General features: G+C 42.8%; 1 protein-coding gene across 10 annotated transcripts in view; it reads right to left on the bottom strand.

The window, feature by feature from the left end:
• Positions 1-20,465, bottom strand: part of LOC139624877 (receptor-type tyrosine-protein phosphatase mu-like) — a 109,767-nt gene that overhangs the window by 22,827 nt on the left and 66,475 nt on the right. For 3 of the 10 annotated variants that reach the window (XM_071484234.1, XM_071484235.1, XM_071484244.1), the window contains 9 exons: positions 19,778-19,959; positions 19,509-19,603; positions 17,916-17,952; positions 14,330-14,404; positions 11,349-11,481; positions 8,681-8,713; positions 2,331-2,449; positions 1,269-1,343; positions 486-512 (listed from right to left, as the gene is read on the bottom strand). In XM_071484234.1, the coding sequence (XP_071340335.1) occupies positions 486-512; positions 1,269-1,343; positions 2,331-2,449; positions 8,681-8,713; positions 11,349-11,481; positions 14,330-14,404; positions 17,916-17,952; positions 19,509-19,603; positions 19,778-19,959 (776 nt within the window). The remainder of the gene's footprint in view (positions 1-485; positions 513-1,268; positions 1,344-2,330; positions 2,450-8,680; positions 8,714-11,348; positions 11,482-14,329; positions 14,405-17,915; positions 17,953-19,508; positions 19,604-19,777; positions 19,960-20,465) is intronic. The other 7 variants (XM_071484236.1, XM_071484238.1, XM_071484237.1 and 4 more) reach the window with 6 other exon arrangements.

The following is a 20,465-nucleotide window of genomic DNA, read 5'->3' as shown; positions in this document are numbered from 1 at the left end:
GGAGGTCACAGACAGACGTGACGTTAACACGACACGCAGGAATGTTGTGGATGCAGGGATGGAGTGAAGCCCACTGTCGTTTCCAGAGAAAACAGGTCAACAACCCACATTTAACAAAAAAAATAATAAGAATAAAAATATTTATCCAATTAAAAAAATCAAAAAACAAAAGGAACAAAAATCTAATTACCAACAAAAAAATGAAATTTATGATGAAGGATTAAAAAAAAAAATTAAAAGGAAAATCCTCAAAAGTAGAAAATCAAAAACCCAAAGAACCAAAAGCAGCTGAACGAGGAGCAAGCAGGGATGGATGAAGCCAGAATATCACTCTCTCTCTTCTCTCATTCTCTCCATCCTCATCTCTAGCCTTTCACCTGTCTCTCTCTTCTCTGCCTCACCTGTCTGTCCATTTCCTGTCTGTCTGTCTACCTGTGCAGGTGGGATTTCTATCCTAGAGAGGAAAGAAAGGAAAAGTGTCTCACCCAGTATGGCCGTCGGCACGAAGGGGTCTGCCAGCAGGATACGTCAGCAGCAGACAGAGAGACACGTAGAGAGAGACAGACAGACAGGTGGAAAGACAGGTAGAGAGTGAGAGACAGGTGGACAGACAGGTGGAGAGAGAGAAAGGCAGAGAGAGAGAGACAGGACAAAAGAAAAAGAAAAGAAGAAGACAGAGTCAGCTCCCTACACCTAAAGTCCTGCACCCAGTTGAATCAGGCCAACTGTGGCTGAGAGGCTGAATTTCGGCACACTCGGCTGAGTTCTGGCACCGGAGGACCAGATGTTGCCGGGTCTGGGCCGTACAGTGCAATACCATTCGGCCCAGCCTCGGCCCAGTGTTGGCACCCAGAGTCAGACCAATGTACTCGGACCGACCATCAGTCCACCAATCAGGAGAGCCAGATTTAGACATTTCAGGTTTTTTTTGTGTAACTGTGATCATGCATCTGATGGTCAGAGTAGATCTTTGTTCTCTGCAGCTGGTTCTTTAATCTCCTGGTGTTACCTGAAGGTTCAGGCACAGATTTCTTCTTCTGCTGCTCTTTATCAGCTCAGAGCGAATCATCATCTGACAGATGGAAACGTGTCAACACCAACATACAGGCCTGGATAGAGACCAGGACGAGGACTGGGACCACTGAGAGGAGCTACAGGCCAGTTCTGATGGTTTGTTTGAGCCCAGTTACTTCCTGTCCCCATAAGAAGCTGATCTGGTTCTGAATTTGGACCTGGTCTATCTGGTCTGTGAAAGCTGTGTTTGTTACCTGGGTAATAGGAATTGGGGACGGTGGTGCTGATGGTGTTTGTCTTCAGGGTGAAGGAGGACGGAGACGACACAGCTTGAGAAAGAAACAACAGACGCACTTCAGTCTCTGATCAACGATCGTATTGATCTTCACTTCAGTGCTTCTGATTTTACTGTTTTATATCAAACAACTTTTATGTTTATGAATAAAGTTTTTGTTTATGATGGTGATGATGATGGGTGTTGAAGGTAAAGTGAATGTCTTTGAGACGTCTGAAGCACAAAACAAATAATCAGTTCATCCAGACAATAACTGGTGGATTGATCAAAAAGGAAAATGATTGTTATTGTTCTGAGTGTGAAGGAGGAGGACGACTCAGAGACAGAGACAGAGACAGAAACAGAGTCAGAGAGAGAGACACAGAGTCAGAGAGAGAGAGACAGAGACAGAGTCAGAGACAGAGACAGAGAGACAGAGTCAGAGAGAGAGAGACCGAGACAGAGTCAGAGTCAGAGAGAGAGAGACCGAGACAGAGTCAGAGTCAGAGAGAGAGAGAGAGAGACAGAGACAGAGAGAGAGACAGAGTCAGAGTCAGAGACAGAGTCAGAGAGAGAGAGACAGAGACAGAGACAGAGACAGAGAGAGAGACAGAGTCAGAGAGAGAGAGACAGAGACAGAAACAGAGTCAGAGAGAGAGACAGAGAGAGAGACAGAGTCAGAGACAGAGAGAAAGACAGAGACAGAGAGAGAGAGAGACAGAGAGAGACAGAGTCAGAGACAGACAGAGAGAGAGACAGAGTCAGAGAGAGAGAGAGAGAGACAGACAGACAGACAGCTGGAGGAGGTCAGAGGAGGCCAGAGCCAGAGGGAAGGTTGACTCCACCGTCCTCTGCACCTCCATCATCCTTGATGTCTTTTTGACTCTTTGTCTCTTCGACTCTTTGTCTCCTCTTGTTTTGTGTCACCTCATCTTTCTTCTCTTTGTCTCCTGTGTCTTAGCAGATCGTCCTGTTTCATCGTCTCATCTCGTCTCTGTCAAATAAACCAGACTCGTGTTCTTGTGTGTGTTTGTGTACTCACTGCGTCCGTTCAGTGTGTGAGTGTGTGTCTCCGCCACCGTTGTGTGTTGGGAGGTGTTGACCATCAGAGTCATTTCCTGTCTGGAGCTCAGAGTTTCCTTTCTCTTCTTCGCCAACTTCCTGTAGAGACGAAAACAACCAGACTCACATCATTCATTTTCACAGAGTCCGAGTCCGAGTCCAAGTCCAAGTCCGAACCAGTCACAGTCAAACTCAGAGTCTGAGACCAAGTCAGAGCCCAAGTCCAACTCTGAGTCAGGATATATGACTCAGAAACCTTCATCACCTACATCATCAGCTGTGTCACAAAACACTATGGACATAAACAATGGAGGAGAAAAGTCCACTACGACTCCCAGGATGCATTTCAGCAAGAAGCATCCAATCACAGAGCTTTTGTTGTTGCAGCTTAATGAGTTCATTCATAAATCCTGGATCAGTTCTGACAGAATTTAGCTTTTGATTGGCTGTGTCTCCATGGCAACAGTGACCAAGGTCCATGGGTATTGTAGTATTCAAAAGCTGATCAGACAGATTGAGGAAGGGGGGCACCTGAGGAACACCTGGAGGTAGCACACTGTGAAGAAGACCATGATCTTCTTCTACCTGCAGGTTTCATTCTCTCTCTCTCTGTTCTCTATCAGTGTCTCTCGCCTTGAGGCGGAGTGCTGATGCACACAGTGAGTAATGTGCTCTCTGACACACACACACACACACACACACACACACACACACACACACACACACACACACACACACACACACACACACACAGCTGTTGTAGTTTTAAAATGTATGAATTTATGTCTTTCTTTATTTAAGGTGGAATGTGAGGGTTTGTGTTTGACAGTTAAGGTGGCAGAAGACTTTGAATTGATCTTTTAAGGTGGTAGGAACAGATTAGAATGTAGTTTTCCCAGTTAAGGTGGTATGGAAAGGTTTCAGAATCTTTTCTTGGTTAAGGTGGTATGACAAGCACTTTAAGGCATTTCATAAGGTGGTATTAATCAGGTTGGTGTTTGTCTGTGAACCTGTGAGCAGATTATGATATATTTTGTCTTGTAGTTGAGGTGGTATGAGGTATGAGAGGTATCTCTCTCTGGTATGAGAGGATTTTTTCATTCTGCATTCCTGTGTTAAAGTGGTATTGTGGGTTGTGCATGTCTGGTTAGATTATGCAGTTGGATTTTAAGGTGGTATGACTGCTGGAGTTGATTGAATGAGCTGTAACTAAACAGGAGATGAGGCAGTGTGAGTGTTCTGCTGTAAATGCAGAATTTCAGTCATAAATTTCTAAATTAGTTCTGCTTTTTAAATATATGAGCACCTGTCATCATAACAAATAGTCAGATAACAGAAACCATCACATGAGCTGATCACATATTGATCCTATGGAAAGTATCAGATTTATTCTGCCTCCCTCCTTCCCTCTCCATCCACCTCCACCCTCCATCTACCCTGTCTTGGTTCTGACTCAACACTCGTCCACCAACATATCTGTTCAATTCATCTCCACCTTTGTTCTCCCTCTTTCATATCTCAACCATCATCTTCTATAACCACTGCCACAAAAACATCCTTTCAGCCTCTCGTCTGTCCATCTCCCATCATCTGAGTATCCACACACACACACACACACACACACACACACACACACACACACACACACACACACACACACACACACACACACACAGAAACACTCAGTCCATTTTAAAGCTTGATGTATTTTCTCTCTTTCTATTGCGAGCATGTGAATAAAAAAAACATCCATTTGTCCGATTGCTCACACACACACACACACACACACACACAGTTGAGTTTAACCCTGACCTGAAAATGTAGAAGGAAAAAAAACTGAAATATATAAATATAAAAAAAGCTTTTAAACTGAAAAGTAAGACATCAGTGAAAGCTGTGTGTGTGTGTGTCCTGTTAAGATGGAGGACGGTGAAAGCACCCTGAGGCGAGGCACTGCCCTCCTCCCCCTCATGTCTCCTTTTTCTTCTTCTGTGGTTCAGTCAGACAGTAAAAAACCTGCAGCATTTCTTCTTCTCTGATTCAGACCTGAACACACAAACATCTGCAACACAGACTCTGTAAAAACCTGTCTGCTCCTCGAAACAACAAAAGTCTGTTTCGAACCTTCTGTTCCTGAATGTGTCTGTTCCTCAACGTGTCTGTTCCTCAACGTTTCTGTTCCTGAATGTGTCTGTTCCTCAACGTTTCTGTTCCTGAATGTGTCTGTTCCTCAACGTTTCTGTTCCTGAATGTGTCTGTTCCTGAATGTGTCTGTTCCTCAACGTTTCTGTTCCTGAATGTTTCTGTTCCTCAACGTTTCTGTTCCTGAACGTGTCTGTTCCTCAACGTTTCTGTTCCTGAACGTGTCTGTTCCTGAATGTGTCTGTTCCTCAACGTTTCTGTTCCTGAATGTGTCTGTTCCTCAACGTTTCTGTTCCTGAATGTGTCTGTTCCTGAATGTGTCTGTTCCTCAACGTTTCTGTTCCTGAATGTTTCTGTTCCTCAACGTTTCTGTTCCTGAACGTGTCTGTTCCTCAACGTTTCTGTTCCTGAACGTGTCTGTTCCTCAACGTTTCTGTTCCTGAACATTTCTGTTCCTCAATGTTTCTGTTCCTGAACATTTCTGTTCCTGAATGTTTCTGTTCCTGAACGTTTCTGTTCCTCAACGTGTCTGATGCTCAATATTTCTCACAGAAATATTGTTGCTTGTGTGTGTGTGGGTGTGTGTCATGACATCATCAGTGAGGTGTCAGGAGTTGATTGATTTAGCAAAACACACACACACACACACACACACACACACGCTGCATGTCAAGGCTAATCTATGCTAATCTAATGAGCGACAGGACAATGCTGTTAGTGATAATGGATGTCAGAGTGTGTGTGTAGAGGTGTGTGTGTTGATGTATGTGTGTTTTTATGTGTAGGTGTATCTTCTCTTCTTGTAATGCTCATTTGATCAGACAGGTTTATTACAGCTGGCTAATTCTATTAACCCTGCTCCATTGCACACATGCACACACACACACACACACACACAGGGCTGTAAATTTGTTTCCTGGACCATGAGACTGACTCCTTGTCTGTATTTTCGTGAACAGGGCCGTCCACATACTTTTTTTCTTTTTAATTATAATTTTTTTATGCCTTTATTGCCTTTATTTACTATGTTGAGAGAGACAGGAAATGGGGAGGCAGAGGGGGAATGACACGCAGGATATGGCCGCTCGGTGCGGGATTCGAACCGGGGCCGCCTGCAGTGAGGACTATAGCCTCAACACATGGGGCGGGTTCTACCCACTGAGCTAAACACCGCCCCATGAAGACAAAGTCTGAGTCTCAGACTGGGATGAACGAGTCTGTTCAGTCTTACAGTGTCCGAGGGTCCAGACTCACTGATCCAGACCGGGTCAGGGCAGGAGGTCCAGGTTCAGCTGTACTCCTCTGAGACCAGGACTGCTGTGCTGTGTGTTCTCTCCCTGTTGAGGCTGTTGAGTTACTGGATGTATTAATGTTAACACAGCTCAGGTTTGTGTTGCAGACACTGTTTGACTCTGCAGGACGTCTGGACCAAAGTCCATTTACACACTGATTATTAACATTGAAGTAGACCTGTAACCGTGGTAACTGTAGATAACAACTGTAGCTGCACAGTGCTAGAAGACCTGAAAATTAAAAATGTGTGATTCGACTTGTGTTAATCTGGACCTGGATCTGAGATTTCAAACAGAGTTCCTGTCCTGATGTCCTGGTGACAGGGTGACAGAGTGACAGGGTGAACAGCGTCTGTCTGACTCCTGATGTGATTCACACTGAGGTCAATGAATGAATGAACGTGACAGTCAACAGCTACTGAAAACCATCTGCTCTCACAGAAATACAACACCTGTGCCATAATTATAAAAAGAGGTGAAGCAGACTGTGACCTCTGTGACCTCTACAGCTCAGCTGGATTTTCTATCATGTGACTTTAACTGTGAGTAAAGACCTCACCACTGGTTTAATGTGTGTGTGCGGATGTAAAGCAGCTGTTACACACAAACATCATGAACACACACACATTGACCTGAGGAGGAGTGTGAGCACTTCCTGCCTCGCTGAGGAGGCGTCGGTTCATATATTTCAGTCCCAACCTGGAGGGAGAGGCAGGTTTCTCTCCATCTCTGTATTTATGGATCAAAACGCAGAGTATCACCGTTTGAAACGAGACGCACAACAAACTGCTCAGTGCTGGAGCGTCAGCAGGAAACTAAAACCTGTGCTCAGACACAGCGGGGGAGGGAAACTGAAAGAGACACAAAGGTGCTAGAGAAGAGTCCAGCTCCACTGATCCTGACCAGAGATCCTGACTCCGCCTCGTTCTGATGCCTTCGCTCCTTCACACTGAACCAAACAAAGACCAGGTGATGACCTGGGTTCCTCAGGGTTCTTGTTTCAGTCCTTTATAATTTCATGTTAGTGATCAAAATGCTGAGAAGAATGTTCGAAACATGACTGATAAGTGTTTTCTGATCTCCTCTGCCGTCCATGTTAGGTGATGTTTTTCATGCTACTGAAACTCTGAGGTCAAAGCTTCAGTCACTCGGGGCCATGAGCCCCGCCCACATGTCTTACTACATCACACGTCAGGGTCAGCTGATCAGACAGTCATCACTGTAGGAGAAACACAGTTTATGGAGCTTTGAGATCGTCTTCACATTTGTGCCTGGTTTATAAAATTTTAAATGTCTGGCCCCTCCCCCTCCACCTGACACCTGTCGTCAGTATGAGTTTGTATTTAGTTTGTTGTATTTGTTCTGTGTAACAGAGCTGTCTGATGGGGCAGGGCCGCAGCTCTGAACTGATATTTTTTGTGTTTATATCTGTGTGTAGTTTTCTACTGCATGTCCTGTGTGTTTTTTTGTGTAAATGTGTTTGTCTATACTGTTGTTGTTGTTGTTGTGTTGTTTCTTTGCTGGGCCTACAGACGCCCATTAGCTTGAAGCTGTAATCTGGTGTGGTGACGTATGTTTGAGCTGTACACTGTAGAGTTGTGTTGACCCTCAGCCCAGTGTCTCTGCTCTCTTTCACAAATATTTTCCTCATTGCATCACAAACAGTTTCTATGACAGCCAAGCTGGTTCCTTGGGGTTGAGTGGGTGAAAATGCAGGATCTGACAGGGGTTAAAGATGCTATATGTAAGATTTTTGCTAGTGCTACTTGGCCAAGGTTTGCATTAACAGCTGTTAACAGTCCAGAGGAAACATTGTGAGCTCATCAAACTTCGTTCCTTTACTCATCTGTCTCCAGAGGTGGAAACGACACCAATGTTGACTCTTGTTTTGCATCTATCACTTGTTTTCCTCTACTAATGTTAGCATGCTAACCAGCTAGCACCAGCCTGTTTCATTTCTTAATACTACTTTGTAATAGTGAGTCGCTGTAGCCTCTAGCCGGTCTTCAGTTCAGCATGAAAGGATGAAGAAATTCTTGTCTCGTAAACACGCCGGCAGCTGAGGTGACCATCACCACCTCCTGCTCCTAGCCAGACACCAGCACAAATATAATTTACATACAGCACCTTTAAAGGTCCAGGATCTGCTAATCTTAACTCCGAGCTTTCCACTTAAAGTCTACTTGCAATGAGAACCAGCATCAGTGATTTGATGGTAAATCCAGGGTCAGAGGTACTAAAGGTCTTAAGATTAAAAGTCTGAGGTTTTTGGTGCAATTGTGATTGTGAGTAAATGTAAGGGTCAGGGGTCCATGGTTAAGTTCAAGGTCAGGGCACAGGGGTCAGGGGTCAGGTTTTGACATGAGACAGTCAATATTGGGACCTGAAGAAAATGTCTGGGGTCAAGGTCATGGATTAGGGTATCGGTGAAGTTACAGGTTAAGATGTACTGTGAAGTTTGGGGTCAATGATTTAAGCATAAAGGTCAGGTTCATGGTTCATTGGGGGTCAAAGATCACAGTTGAGACAAACTAGGACCTGGACTGAGGGGAGGACTAAGGATCAAAGGTAACAGGTTAAAGGTTATGTCTAGCAATAGGTATGATTGTTTACAGGTGGAGGATTTGTTCAGGTGAAGAGGAGGACACGATACCAGACTAGGGAAGCCAAAGGTCAAAGGTTAATTAACAGGTAGGCTTAGGTTTAGGCCTAGGTTCTGGGATCAGAGGTTTAAGTTCTGGGATCAGAGGTATAGGGTCCTGGATCAGGGATCAGGGTTTAGGTGAGAAGCGATACAGGCAAGACACATTCAGAGCTCAGAGGTGATTCAGCTGTTGATGTTGGGGTGAAGGTGAAGGTCACAGGTGAGGGGTCAGAGGTCAAACAGGTTACTTACAGGTAGTAAGTGTAGGAGTGAGAGTTTCTTCGTCTGAGTGGAGGGGGGGCGAGCAAGGGAGGGGTGAGATGGAGGGAAAGAAAAAGAAAAACGGAAAAAACAACAGATTAATAAACAGAACAGATGAGTTCAGTCTGTCTGTGTGTAGGAGTGGATGACTGTGATTGGCTGGAACGAGGTGTCAATCATAGTGTGAGGGGTAGGGGACACATCTGATGGTTAATGAGGTGAATGGATGAAAAGACAGACAGAGAGTCATGACCTCTATTTACATGTCTGTATGTCCCCACCCATCTACATGTCACATGTTCATCACATCATTATTTATACCACACACACACATACACACACACACACACACACACACACACACACACACACACACAGCTTTAACACTGAGTCTGAATAATAAAGAAGAGGTAAAGAAACATGAGAAAGTTCTGGTGGGTCAAAGGTCATCACCCCTGCCTCTCCTCTGTCATCAGTCACAGCCAGATACTGCTCATGTTCAAAGTCTGATCTGCAGTCTGTTTCATCTGGATACCACTGCCTCAGTGGAGCTCCACGTCCTTGTATGTACAGACATCAGCACATGCCAATCATGATAATTAAAAATACACGACTGGCTGTTTGGTGACGGCAGGTACAGGTGAATGTGATCATCAGTTGAACTGAGCTGAACTCTGCAGTCTAGAGTCTGAGAGTCCAAACTGTAATGAGAAGTGTTTATCATCTGCAGAACTTCATAGAGAATCCTCCTGTTTTTAAGTTTCCGTCAGTATCACAGTTAAACAGTGATGTTGTCTGAACATCATGATTCACTGCAGACAGGAGTTGATCACAGCTGATCACAGCTGATCACAACTGATCAGAGCTGATCAGGGCTGATCACAGCTAATCACAGCTGCTGCTGTGTCAGATTTCATCCTGCAGCCAACTGGTCATGGACATGGAGCGGAAGGTCTACTTTATGTCCTGAGCAGTGGAAGGTTACAGTGTCTCATCACCCTGCAGCCAAGCAGAGCTTAAATATGCAGCTTCCTGCTCTCACTCCTGCTGTAATGAGACTGACCTCCGCCTGGTCAAAGAGTGGAAATCAAACGCACCCTGTCAACATTAAAAACCTCATTAGACACCGAACAAGCACCTCTCTCGTTCTTTCTCTCTAATATCTGTTACAGAGATCAGAGCTCGATCGACCCAACACACGAGTCTGACTCAAACTCACCACACTAGACCAACACACACACTGTGTGTGTGTGTGAAATATAAATGTGTGTGCCTGTAGCCTGAAGCCATTCAGCTCAAGTCGACTCTAGAAAAAGAAGAATAAAACGCTCTTTCATCTAAATTTCTCTCTTATCTTCAACGTTCTCCAAACACAGAAGCTTTTCTCTCTGTGTTTAAGTGTGTGTGTGTGTGTGTATGTGTATGTGTGTGTATGTGTGTACTTGTACTTGCTACATAGTAAGGACCAAAAAAAGTATTTAACTAACAGAGTGAGGACATTTTGGGAAAGTGAGGACATTTTGGCCGGTCCTCACTTTTTGAGACACCTTCAAATCACATGTTGAGGGTTAAGACTTGGTTTTAGAGTTATGGTTAGAATTAGGTTTAGGTTAAGGTTAGGGTCAGGGTCAGGGTCAGGGTTAGGGTTAGGCACTCAGTTGTGATGGTTAAGGTTAGGGTAAGGGGCTAGGGAATGCATTATGTCAATGAGTGTCCTCACAAAGATAGAAGTACAAGTATGTGTATGTGTGTGTGTGTGTGTGTGTGTGTGGAGGAGAAATCATGTGTGTATGATGTGTATATATTAGTGTGTGTGTGTCCCAGCAGGGTTGTGTGTTTGATGTTGGAGAATAAAGTCGGTCCACAGACAGTTTAATGGTGATTACTGCTGCAATCTGCTCCATTATTCATCCTCATCATCCTCACTGTCACTGAGCGTGTGTGGAGATGATTGTGTCTTTGATGAAACTTCATTTATCTGAAGTCCAGATACACATGTGACCTAAAATTATACCAGTGTCACAGTGATAGTACAGCAGTACTGAAGCTGTGTTTGGGTGTACTGTTACTTTAAATGAGTCACATGACACTAAATATACTTGTATGAGTTGGTAACTTATCAGCAGGGTTTCACTACTAATCACAGTTTCTCTGATCATGATCTGGGTTTTTATGTTAACTATATGAGCAGCTGTCTCAGTCAATAAGAGTAATTAATTAATGTCCCTAGATGTGGTGACCACGACTTCATCGTAGTTTATGGTAATTAGGGCAGTTGTTGATAATGGTTATTTAATTTAATTTATATATATATATATATATATATGAATTAAATTAGGTGAAAGACTCTTTTATTAGTTTATAGATTTCTGTTGATAAAACTACATTATCAAAAGTCCAAGTGCAAAAGTAAATGAGAACTTTTAAAATAATGAAAATATAAATATGTAGAACAACAGAAAAATGTTTGACTCACGACAATCAGAAAAAAATGAACGACACATCAAATTATTGAAGTGGAGAGATAAAAGTCGAACATCATACTACTGCAGTCATCAAACAAACTCACTGAGTTTATGTGTGTCACAGTGTGTGTGTGTGTGTGTGTGTGTGTGTGTGTGTGTGTGTGTGTGTGTGTGTGTGTTTGTATCACTCTTACCGTTTCTTCATCAGCAGGATGACTCCGAGGAAGATGATGATGAAGAGCAGGATGCCAGCAATGGCTCCAGCGATCTTCACCGTGTGATCCGACTGATTCCCCTGTTCTGGTTCTGGTTTCCTTGTCGCAGCTCCTGCAACCATTAACCAACAACAGTTATCATTACCATGCCCCGCATCTACCATTAACTGCCATCAATAACTACCCGTTCACCACTGTTAACTATCCATTAATAACTATTAACTACCCGTTCACCACTGTTAACTGCCCATTAATAACTGTTATCTACCCATTAATAACTGTTAACTACCCGTTCATCATTGTTAACTACCCATTAATAACTGTTATCTACCCATTAAAAACGGTTAACTACCCATTCATCACTGTTAATTACCCGTTCACCACTATGAACTGCCAGTCCATCATTGTTAACTACCCATTAATAACTGTTATCTACCCATTAATAACTGTTAACTACCCGTTCATCATTGTTAACTACCCATTAATAACTGTTATCTACCTATTAATAACTGTTAACTACCCGTTCATCATTGTTAACTACCCATTAATAACTGTTATCTACCCATTAATAACTGTTAACTACCCGTTCACCACTGTTAACTATCCATTAATACCTGTTATCTACCCATTAAAAACGGTTAACTACCCATTCATCACTGTTAATTACCCGCTCACCACTATGAACTGCCAGTCCATCATTGTTAACTACCCATTAATAACTGTTAACTACCCGTTCATATACCTCATATCACAAAAAGACATTATTACCTCTGTCGAGGACATTAAACCTACATTAACTTTCATAAATGTATGTGTTTGAAACAGATACTGATTATTGATCAGTATGATCGGTGATGGGTGTAATAATAAATTGTAACCAGATGATCAAATCAACTTGATTTGGAATCAGTGAATGATGACATTATGAAGTGAGAGGCTGATAATTGGACACTGGACAGTAGATACTTCATCCTGCACCAATCAAACCATCATGTCTCCATCAGAACAAATGTAATGTAGCAGTTTGACTGTGATGCAGATGTTCCAGCTGTGGCGTCCTGGTCTGTGCGAGGACCAGCAGCCTGAGACTGAAGAGGAGGGAAGGATGATGTGTGAGGGACGGAGTGAGTCCTTCTCCTCTGACTGAATAATGTGATGGGATGTCAGTGCCATGAAAAACCCATTACCCTGCTCTGTGAGTGTGTGTGTGTGTCTGTGTGTGTGAGTGTGAGTCCAGGTGTAATATCCTTCCAGATGACTCGGTAGATGAGAAACGTTCAGGACACGACATCGTTGTTGAGCTGTGTAATGTGTCATTTTAGACCTACAACACTTTTCCAATCAGAGGCTGACAACAGCTATCAGTCACAGTGTGTGTGTGTGTGTGTGTGTGTGTTAAACTGGTCATGACAAAGATGTAAAAGTAGGAACAGATTTCTCACTCTGCTTCTGTCTCTGGTGTTTGTGTCTTCACAGAATAAAAGCACACCTGAACCCAGTCTAACCAGTTCTAACCATATTAACCAGTCTAACCACTTTAATCGGTCTAACCAGTTCTGACCAGTTCTAACCAGTTCAGTTTTATACTCGTGTATAATAGAACCGGGTCAGAAACCCATCTAACCAGTTTCCAGTTCTGTAACAGAACCAGTACAGGACCCAGTAACCTGAACTGGTTCCCAGTATAATAAACCTGTTTTTCTTTTTCTTCTCTGTTTTTGTCTCTTCAAGGTCAGACGAGCTCCCCTATCATCAGCTACCTCGCTGTATCTGTGGTTTCATCTCACACACACACACACACACACACACACACACACACACAGAGCTATCACCCCCTCAGAGGCAGAGCGAGAGCTGCTGTTTTCAGTTTAAAGGCTATCAAAACACTGCTTTGAAGACAGATTTTATCTGTGTGTGTGTGTGTGTGTGTGTGTGTGTGTGCGTAAATATGTGTGTGTGTGTGTGTGTGTGTGTGTGTGTGTGTGTGTGTGTGTGTCACAGTAGGCCAAAGAGATGCTGTTTTTTATGTGAAAGTAAAGCTGTTTTCTGCTTCGGGGATTCAGCCAGTCACACTGAGTGGGAGGTGTGTGTCTGTGTGTGTGTCTGTGTGTAAATACATGTGTGTGTGTGTGTGTGTGTGTGTGTGTGTGTGTGTGTGTGTGTGTGTGTGTGTGTGTGTATGTGTGTATGTGTGTGTGTGTGTGTGTGTGTGTATACAAGGCAAACAGATGTTAAGAGTGTTTGAGGCCTGCTGGTGACACAAGCTCAACACACCCCCCCACACACAAACACACACATAAACACACCATCACGTTGTATATTTATGTGTGTGTATAAACAACCGGTGGAAAGTTTCCACCTTTAGGCTGGTAAATATTTAAATGTAATTTTCTGCCAGCTGTGAATAAAAGTGTGTGTGTGTTCATTTGGTCTGCTGTCTGTTGAGTATTAATAAAAAGAGGACAAAATCTGACACTGACTCATATTGGAGAAACTAAATTATCATTATCACTAAGATTTTGCGTCAAACATGGTCCTCTGACTCAGTGTGACATCACTTCCTGAGGATATCATCATCTCTGATGTCCCTCCAGAATAAAGCTCCAGAGAAACAGAGGCTGCAGAACTTCATAGAGAATCCTCCTGTTTTAAAGTTTCCATCAGTATCACAGTGAAACAGTGATGTTGTCTGAACATCATGATTCACTGCAGACAGGAGCTGATCACAGCTGATCACAGCTGATCACAGGTTAGTGAAAAGAGAAACGATCCTCATTGACATGTAGGAAACGTTCAGTAACCAGCTGCTCTGAGCAGCAGCTGTTTAAAGAGGTTATGGTTATGGTTAGTTGGATTAACTAAACCAAACTTTTCTGTTGAAACATCAAGTACATTCAGAAACATCATCAGTGTAGGTGTGTGTGAGTGTGTGTCTCTGTCTCTGATGTGTTTTGTCTGACCTGTCAGCTGCTTGTCGCCTGCTGCCGGAGCGACGCGAATGTACGGCGTGGTGAGCTGCGTGACGATTATAGCAGCTATTGATCCAGGAAGGCATGCAGGGAGAGAGACAGGTAAACAGAGAGAGAGAGACAGGTGAACAGGGAGAGACAGGTAAACAGAGAGAGAGAGACAGGTGAACAGAGAGACAGGTGAAGAGACAGGTGAGCAGACAGACAGGTGAACAGACAGACAGGTGAAGAGACAGGTGAGCAGACAGACAGATGAGCAGACAGACAGGTGAGCAGACAGACAGGTGAACAGACAGACAGGTGAGCAGACAGACAAGTGAACAGCAGAAACATTAGTAACATGCAGCATCGTCCTGACGTCATTCAAACAGTAACATGTGACATCATTTTCAATCAGACCTGATGATCAACTTCGTTATCAATACAGTTAAAACCTGCTGCAGACAGACTGACCTCATCTCACCTGGTCTAATGTCAGAAAACACTAAAAACATCTTCTTCAGATTTGTGGCAGAATGATGAATTTATTATTTTCAAGATTGATAAATGAGCAGATATCTCTGATTAATCAATAAATACTGACATCCAACCCTACTTCAAAAATGATTCCATCATCAAAATAGCTGACCAGTTGATTTTCTGCTGATAGACTAATTAATTGATCGACTCGTCACTGCAGTTGTCTCAGCACAGGTGTCTGAGCCAGAGGGTTTGACCTCTGACCTTTTCATTTGGTCTCATTTTAACATGTTTTCATTAAAAACTGAATAATACAGGTGTATTGATCGACTCATTGATCCAACTCTGATTATCTTGGTATTGATTAGCCGTTGATATTACAGACTCAGAGGAGGAGTCACCAGGTTAAATCATCTGTTAAAATCTCCATGATGATTAAAGCTGAATGTTCATATTCATCTTATCAAGGCTGCGTCTCGTCCAATTAAACTGTGACATTATTTTCAATCAGTGCTTAATTATCTATGAACATGGAACTAATGAGTTTAAACTGTGAGGAGTTCAAGAGACAAACCTGAAAGAGAGGCTCGTCAACCAATCAATCAATAAATCAATCAATCAATCACTAGTAAGGTCATACACAGTCAGCTGCTGACAGAAGAGTTCGGACAGGAACCTCCACTGTGAGATCAAGTTCCTGTTCGTCATAAACTCCATCTGGAGCCGTTGTCATAGCAACAAGTCTTAAAACCCTCAAGACCAAGAGGTTCTGGATTGAACCCAAACATGAGGCATTATTCAGACTGTGGTCTGAGGTGTTACAGACCAGGAACCAGAACATGTGATCCACCTGACAGCAGGACTGGACTCATTATTGTTAATCATTAACTCTGTTCATCATCTTTATCAATCCTCCATCACCATGACAACATCAAGTTAGTTTGGATTAGTTGAACCAGAGAAGAAGAGCAGGGTCCAGGACTTGGACTGAGTGGGACTGTGTGGCTTGATGTGTGTGTGTTTCAGACCTGATCTTTCAGAGCAAAACAAAAATCCTCTTTTAGCTTGAACCTGTTTCCTTTGTGCTAAAGTGCCCATTTAACATTCAGCAGATGTTCAGCTCTGTTGCACATTCACATCGGCTCCGCTCTCTGTTAGTGCGGGGGGGGTAGATCTGATTGGCTGCTGCAGCATGACTGACAGGTGCCAGGGGACCGACACAGCCAATCAGCATCTGGTGTCATTAGCCACCAGAACTGTGCTCCAGTAAAAGCTGATTAAAGCCAGAGGAGACAATTACTGAGTGTGTGTGTGTGTGTGTGTGTGTGTGTGTGTGTGTGTGTGTGTGTGTGTGTGTGTGTGTGTGTGGAGGGGCAGATAATCAGGGGAGGTAACCATGTTTTAGCTTGTTTAACTGCAGTGCTAAACAGCTCTCTGGGCGACCACAGAGCCCAGTCATTAGCCTCGTGTTAGCCTAGCATAAGCGTAGCATAGAGCTGAGTGTGTGTCTGCAGAGGACATCAGGTCGTCCTCATCCTGTTACTGGAGGACAGAGTGAAGGACATGTGTCAGGCACTAGCAGCCATCTGTGGGCCATTAAACTTCAGGATGGGACCAGCATGCTAAACATTATCCTAATGCTCCAACAGCTAACTGCCATCTGTATCCTATTATTCAGAATGGACCGGCTGCTGCCTGGATAGCTAGCAGCTAATTTAGCAGTTAAAGTCAGTCCAGCACTCAGAGTTCAGCAGAGATCCACAGGTCCACAATGCTAATGATGCTAACCGCTAACACTACAATGCTAAATGTACACTTTTCACAATAAAATGGTTTTGAATACCTTTCAATATAAAATGTCACAAGTACCTTTTAAAATTAAATGGTCCCCAATGGCTGTCAAAATAAAATGTACTATAGACCTTTCAAAATAAAAGCATTAAACACAACAACACTACATTTTTTAAATCAAATAAACTGTCTATAAAATATCTTTCAGAATAAAAAGCTCCCTGCACCTGTCAAACCATGTAGTCAACATCTTTCAAAATAAAACTACTCTATACTTAAAATAAATTTATGACTGCCTTGCAAAATAAAATAACTGTACACATTCTGAAATAAATGTAATGTTATTGTTTCAAATTTAAATGTACTTTCCACCTGTCAAAATAAAATGAACTCTGTGCCTTCCAAAATAATATACACTTTACTGATTTTAGAATTAAATGGTACTGTATGGCAAGCTGATGAGGTAATTTTTCGTTTCATTTTCCCTGCTGTTGTAAACAAAGTTTATGAATGTTATTTAAAATGGCAGTCAGAGTTTGTCAATGCTGCTCCATGTGTCTGCGCATGTGGAAGCCAACCTGTAGGCCTATAGACTACAATGCCAGTGTGTGTCTGTTCACACTGGTGAAATGTAAAGAAATAACTAATTTTTTTTTTTAACTCAACCTATATGTGACACTCCTCCTCCCATATCCCATGATATTTTGACCAGGTTGAGTAAACATATACCGTAATATCGGCGCTGCTTGACGTCAGCTGGCTAATATCCAGCTAGCAGCATCCAGAGCTTTATTTTGTGTTGCAGACACACAGTTAATGATCACACTCTGCTAAGCTAGCTGGGTGTCTTTCAGTACAGTTTTGCAGAGAGAGGCTAACTAGTGAGGCCACAAGTTAACGTTAACAACACTGTTACTCCTCGTTGGATTTCCATCATTTGTTTCAAAATAAAACATACTCTATAGTTTTTAAGATTAAATTTATCTCCAAAATAAATGTGTTCTTAAGCTTTTCAAATAAAACAGTACTCAACACCTTTCACAATAAAGGGTACAAGAAGTCTTTCAAAATCAAATGATACATAAAAACAATGTAGTCTACTCGTCTCTGTTTGTATTTTCTTTTGTTAAACAAACACACATGAACCTTTGAACATAAAATGAACGCACAAATAAAACTGTGCTCATTACCTTTCAAAATAAAAGAGAATAGAACATTGTCCAGAATAGGATGTACCAGACTCCTTAAATAATAAAATCATCTTTCAAACATTTAAATGTAAAATATACCCAGTGCCTTTCAAAATAAAATGCACTACATTTCTTACCTTTAGTCGCCACTCGCACACAGTCGATCTTTGTCTCCTGTTAGAGAGAGAAGCAAATTAGTTTCCTGTCAACACCAATGCCGACATATTAGCTGTCATGTCTGGACACTTCCTCCAGGAACGCACGCACACACACACACATATTTGTCATAAACAGAGCGGACAGAAGGCAAATGGCTGTGGATCAGTGCCTGTGCTGGCATTTAACAACTGACACACACATAACATAGCCATTACACACACACATATACACATCTAAGTGCACAAACACACACACACACACACACACACACACACACACACAGAGTGAGACAGGTTTTGGTTGAAAGGCGAAAGAGAGAACATCTTGTGTCCTTCTGGTTTTAACAAACAGACGACAAATTAACCACAAGAGCTCATGAATATTCATGCTCACACACACACAGATGCAGCAGCAGCAGCAGCAGCAGCAGCAGCAGCGGTGGTGGTGGTGCTCCTCCGTGGTATGGCGACAGTAAAAAGCACTACGGTTACTGCATTATTGAACACACACATCAATTAAACCTCCCAGTGTCAATAATTAACACACAACACAATACGATCTCTGTGTGCGTAACAGTGAACAATTGTCTTTATTACACACATACATCACACACACACACACTGCCCCCAGAGCAGCCTATTAGTGTCGCTGGTCAGGCTGCTGGAACTATCTCCACTCCTATTAAACTGTGTGTGTGTGTTGTGTGTGTGTGTGTGCGTGTGCGTGTGCGTGTGTGTGTGTGTGTGTGAGCCCTCTCTGTCTCGGTTTCGCTCTTCTGATTTTTTATGACAGAAAGCAGGAAATTGAAAGAGAGCTGCAGAACAGAGAGAATAATGTGAAACCTTTGTTATAAACAGACAAGTGTCACTTTGAGCTGCGACACAGACGATGTCGAGCTCTGCTGCACACTGTGATTGGACATCTTGACACCCGCCACATTCTCTCTGATCAACACACTGTTTCTCTACACCACAGGTTTTCAGCTCAGGGATGATATTCAGGTACTTTACCCCAATTGACAAAATGTGTGAAAATTGCAATACATCATAACTTAAATCTGAACACAAACATTATATTTTTAGATTAAAGATATTATCTCTGATGTTCCCAGTGAATATCTATAAATCCACTCACACAGACATGTCATATACCTGCAGAACTTCACTGAGAATCCTCCTGCTTTTGTCTGAACATCATGATACACAGCTGATCACAGCTGATCACAGCTGCTGTTTTAAAGGGAACCTAATATGGAGAAACAAGGCTCATATGCAGCTCATACTGACTAACTGAACCTCCACTTCACGTGAATTAAAACAAACCAGCATTGGTTCATAACTTGGTGGTTATTACTGTAACATCCATGATCTGTCAATAACCTTAACTGACTCGTTTTTCTGCCTAAACGTAACCAACCTTAACCATAGAGCTGTAAGATAAAAAACACTGTAACTGTAATAAAGTCAGACAACAGTGGAATCAACTTCTCATGAAGGCTGGTTACTATGACAACTCCCTCAGACAGGTGAAGGAGATGACTGTATGTGTCACCTGTGGACAGGTGAACTCACCCCATTAGCAGTGCTGACAGCCTGATAGTAGATCCCATAGCTCTTATGAGGCAGCAGCGGAGCGTTCCAGTAACCACTGTAGGTCCTGTTATCACCTGTACAGACACACACAGGTCAAAAGGTCAACCAACTGACTACACAGGACACACTTCTGAAAATCAGAGTATCATTTCCCTAACTTAATTCACTAACCATGACCAATTTAACATCCAACTGAGTACTAACTAACATACTAATTAGCAGGTAACACGGCAGGTCATGTGACTGACCGACACAGAAGGCCATGGGCGCTCTCAGCTCGCTCATCGGCAGCTCTGCACTGAAGTAATACTGAGAGTTGAGCAGCGTGGCGTTCTGGAAGTGAATGGGCACCGGGTAACAGCGCAGGATCTCTGCAGTACCTCTGCTCTGCCTGCGGGGACGCTCCTCCTCCACCACCACCTGGTACTTACTGCAGACAGAGGAGAGACAGTTTAACACTTCAGACAGACAACGTTACCTTCAGGTGTGTCCATGTGTTCCTGCTGTCTGATGTCCTTAACGGATAAATCTGCTTTATTCAACCTATGGTCTCATTTTGTTAGTGACATCATATCATCAGTAATAATAATACATAATAAAAATAAATACATGATGTGTAATCTTGGTCCATCACCTCAGTAATGGTACCTCAACAGTCTTCAGACAGAATTCAAAACGAATAAATTAAGAGTTGAAATGAAAACTGCACAAACTCCTCAAATGAAGGAAGGCGTGTGCTATCTTCTGTGGACCAGTGATGTCATAGTGATGTCACCAGACTACAAATGTCTAACATTCAGTCTGAGTTACAAACTGGAATTAGAAGGACTCTAATGAAAACACTCTCCAGGTGCATTATGGGACATTTTGTATCCAGTTATTTTGTACAGATGGATTTGGACCATAGTGTTTTCAGGCTGAAGTCCAGCTGATCTG

The sequence above is a fragment of the Trachinotus anak genome, unplaced genomic scaffold (genome assembly GCF_046630095.1).
Source record: "Trachinotus anak isolate AG129_WGS33_773 ecotype Australia unplaced genomic scaffold, CSIRO_AGI_Tana_v1 ptg000009l, whole genome shotgun sequence".
NCBI classification, from domain to species: Eukaryota; Metazoa; Chordata; class Actinopteri; order Carangiformes; family Carangidae; genus Trachinotus; species Trachinotus anak.
This window is presented reverse-complemented; position numbering and strand designations above follow the sequence as displayed.